Raw genomic sequence first — 1,928 nt, 5'->3', positions numbered from 1 at the left:
TTTGCTGCGATGAATTACAAATAGGTTGTCTCTGCAGTCATCATGGAGTCCTCTAAATATTTAGATATAAATGACAACTACTCATCACACTTAATGTAAATATTATGCAGAACCATACAATTTTAATTTAGTGGGCTTAGATGTATACATTGGAGTTTAGATTTATAAGCAAGGGCAGTGTCAAAATTAGTTTTTTCTTAAAATTAGTTTTTTCATCACATTTGCCCATGGGTACCATGTGATTAGTGTAGATTTATTGTTCAATAACCCATAGAAATGTTCTGGCTCTACAAATGATGAAAGGGCATTCGGTCTACAAGACATATTGTTACTATCAGACTGATTAGTTCGAATTTGGCCTTTCGTAAACAGAACAGTCAAAGTCTGTATTTTTATGTAGACTACAGACATCGCCACAGAAAAATTCAGTGAAAACCTCAAACACAATATAAAAAAAATAATAATTGCAACACTATGAATTTTAGAAGTTGCTACAGATTGGACAGCGACCTGGTAACACATATTTTGGTGTTTCTAATGTTGGATTTAATCTAAAGGGGTTGATATGGCCTTGTTTTTACCAGGAACTCGATAACTTCTTTATCTGCTGGTACAAATCTCAGAGGAAGACTTTTATTTTGCAACAGTGTAGAGTCAACAGTGGTCAGCAAAGGCACTCAACTACACAAGTTGTGCACCCCTTAAAGTGAAGTTACACAGTGCTACTTTAATCTTTAATATCTAAGATAAAGTGAAGTGACTGATGGGATTGCCAAGATACCTAATAGATAATAATATATCATGAGCTCAAAAACCAATTATAAACATCTTGTTTTCAATGCAGAATGTGGCAGTGTGAGTAGGCTAAAACATGTTAGATCTGCTAGCTAAAATAGAAGTGGGCCCCTAATTCTTCGAAGGGCCCGTAGACGATGAGGTTCCATATGTGCAAAAAATGTGTTCAACTGTGCTGTGTCCATGTGTCTAATGCAATGTGAGCTCTAATCCCAGTTACTGTATTTGACTTTTAAAACAAGATTATAAAGTGTACATATAATTTTCAAAGATTTACTCTGGGTTCATTGTTCATTGTAGAGTTAAAGCATGAAGCTCTATATTTTGACAAAACTGAAGGCCTGTTTTTTTTTTTGCTTTTTTCATTACACAGTTGAACAGTAGCTGCTGTTCTCACTGTGAGCTTGTTGTGTCTGCTCTGCTCCCCGCCGCGCAACTTTCCCTGCGGGGCGGGGTGGCGCACAGTCCGGCGCACAGCGCACCGAAGCCACCTACCCTGCGCGCACCGTCCTTCCTCCTCTGCTCCGACAAACATGGGTGTCGAGAAGGAAAAGCTGGAGACCAGCATAATAATGGACGAAGATGAGTTTAACAGATCCATAGAGCCTATTCTGTCGAAAAAGGGTGAGGTGTATCCAACAGCGCCGGACAGGGATCCAAATGAGATCAACAGGCATCTGAAGGTAAAAGGCTGTCGACGGTGACGGTTCTTTTAAAGTCAAAACTTCACAGCCTTAGTTTAGTAGTAAAATCATTGTTCATATTGTTACTTCATTGTCAATTGGTCATTGTGATTATTTTCTTATTTATGAGGCTTAGTGTAAGGCGAGTAATCAGTCCAATGAATACCTGGAAGTGAGTGCCTGCGCGTTCATCCTTCATCACTAAACTGTTTCCTGCCTGGAGTTGTTAGTCGCTCATTTTTAAATGTTAATCGTTTGGCCCTTTGACTTTTGTTACAGCAGTATTGGACAGATATTAAGCAATTAATTTCGAAATATATATATATATATATATATATATATATATATACACTATATTGCCAAAAGTATTTGCTCACCTGCCTTGACTCACATATGAGCTTAAGTGACATCCCGTTCCTAATCCATAGGGTTCAATATGACGTCGGTCCA

The 1,928-nt window shown here is 38.1% G+C and overlaps 1 protein-coding gene across 1 annotated transcript in view; it reads left to right on the top strand.

The window, feature by feature from the left end:
* The first annotated feature begins 1,244 nt into the window (after positions 1–1,244).
* cav2 (caveolin 2) overlaps positions 1,245–1,928 on the top strand; it is a 7,752-nt gene continuing 7,068 nt past the window's right edge. The window contains exon 1 of the mRNA XM_015372257.1: positions 1,245–1,478. Within this exon, the coding sequence (XP_015227743.1) occupies positions 1,329–1,478 (150 nt within the window). The 5' untranslated portion in view covers positions 1,245–1,328. The remainder of the gene's footprint in view (positions 1,479–1,928) is intronic.

The sequence above is a fragment of the Cyprinodon variegatus genome, unplaced genomic scaffold, assembly GCF_000732505.1.
Source record: "Cyprinodon variegatus isolate N-32 unplaced genomic scaffold, C_variegatus-1.0 Scaffold70, whole genome shotgun sequence".
NCBI lineage: Eukaryota > Metazoa > Chordata > Actinopteri > Cyprinodontiformes > Cyprinodontidae > Cyprinodon > Cyprinodon variegatus.
The sequence above is the reverse complement of the archived record's forward strand: the minus strand, read 5'-3'. Positions and strand labels throughout refer to the sequence as shown.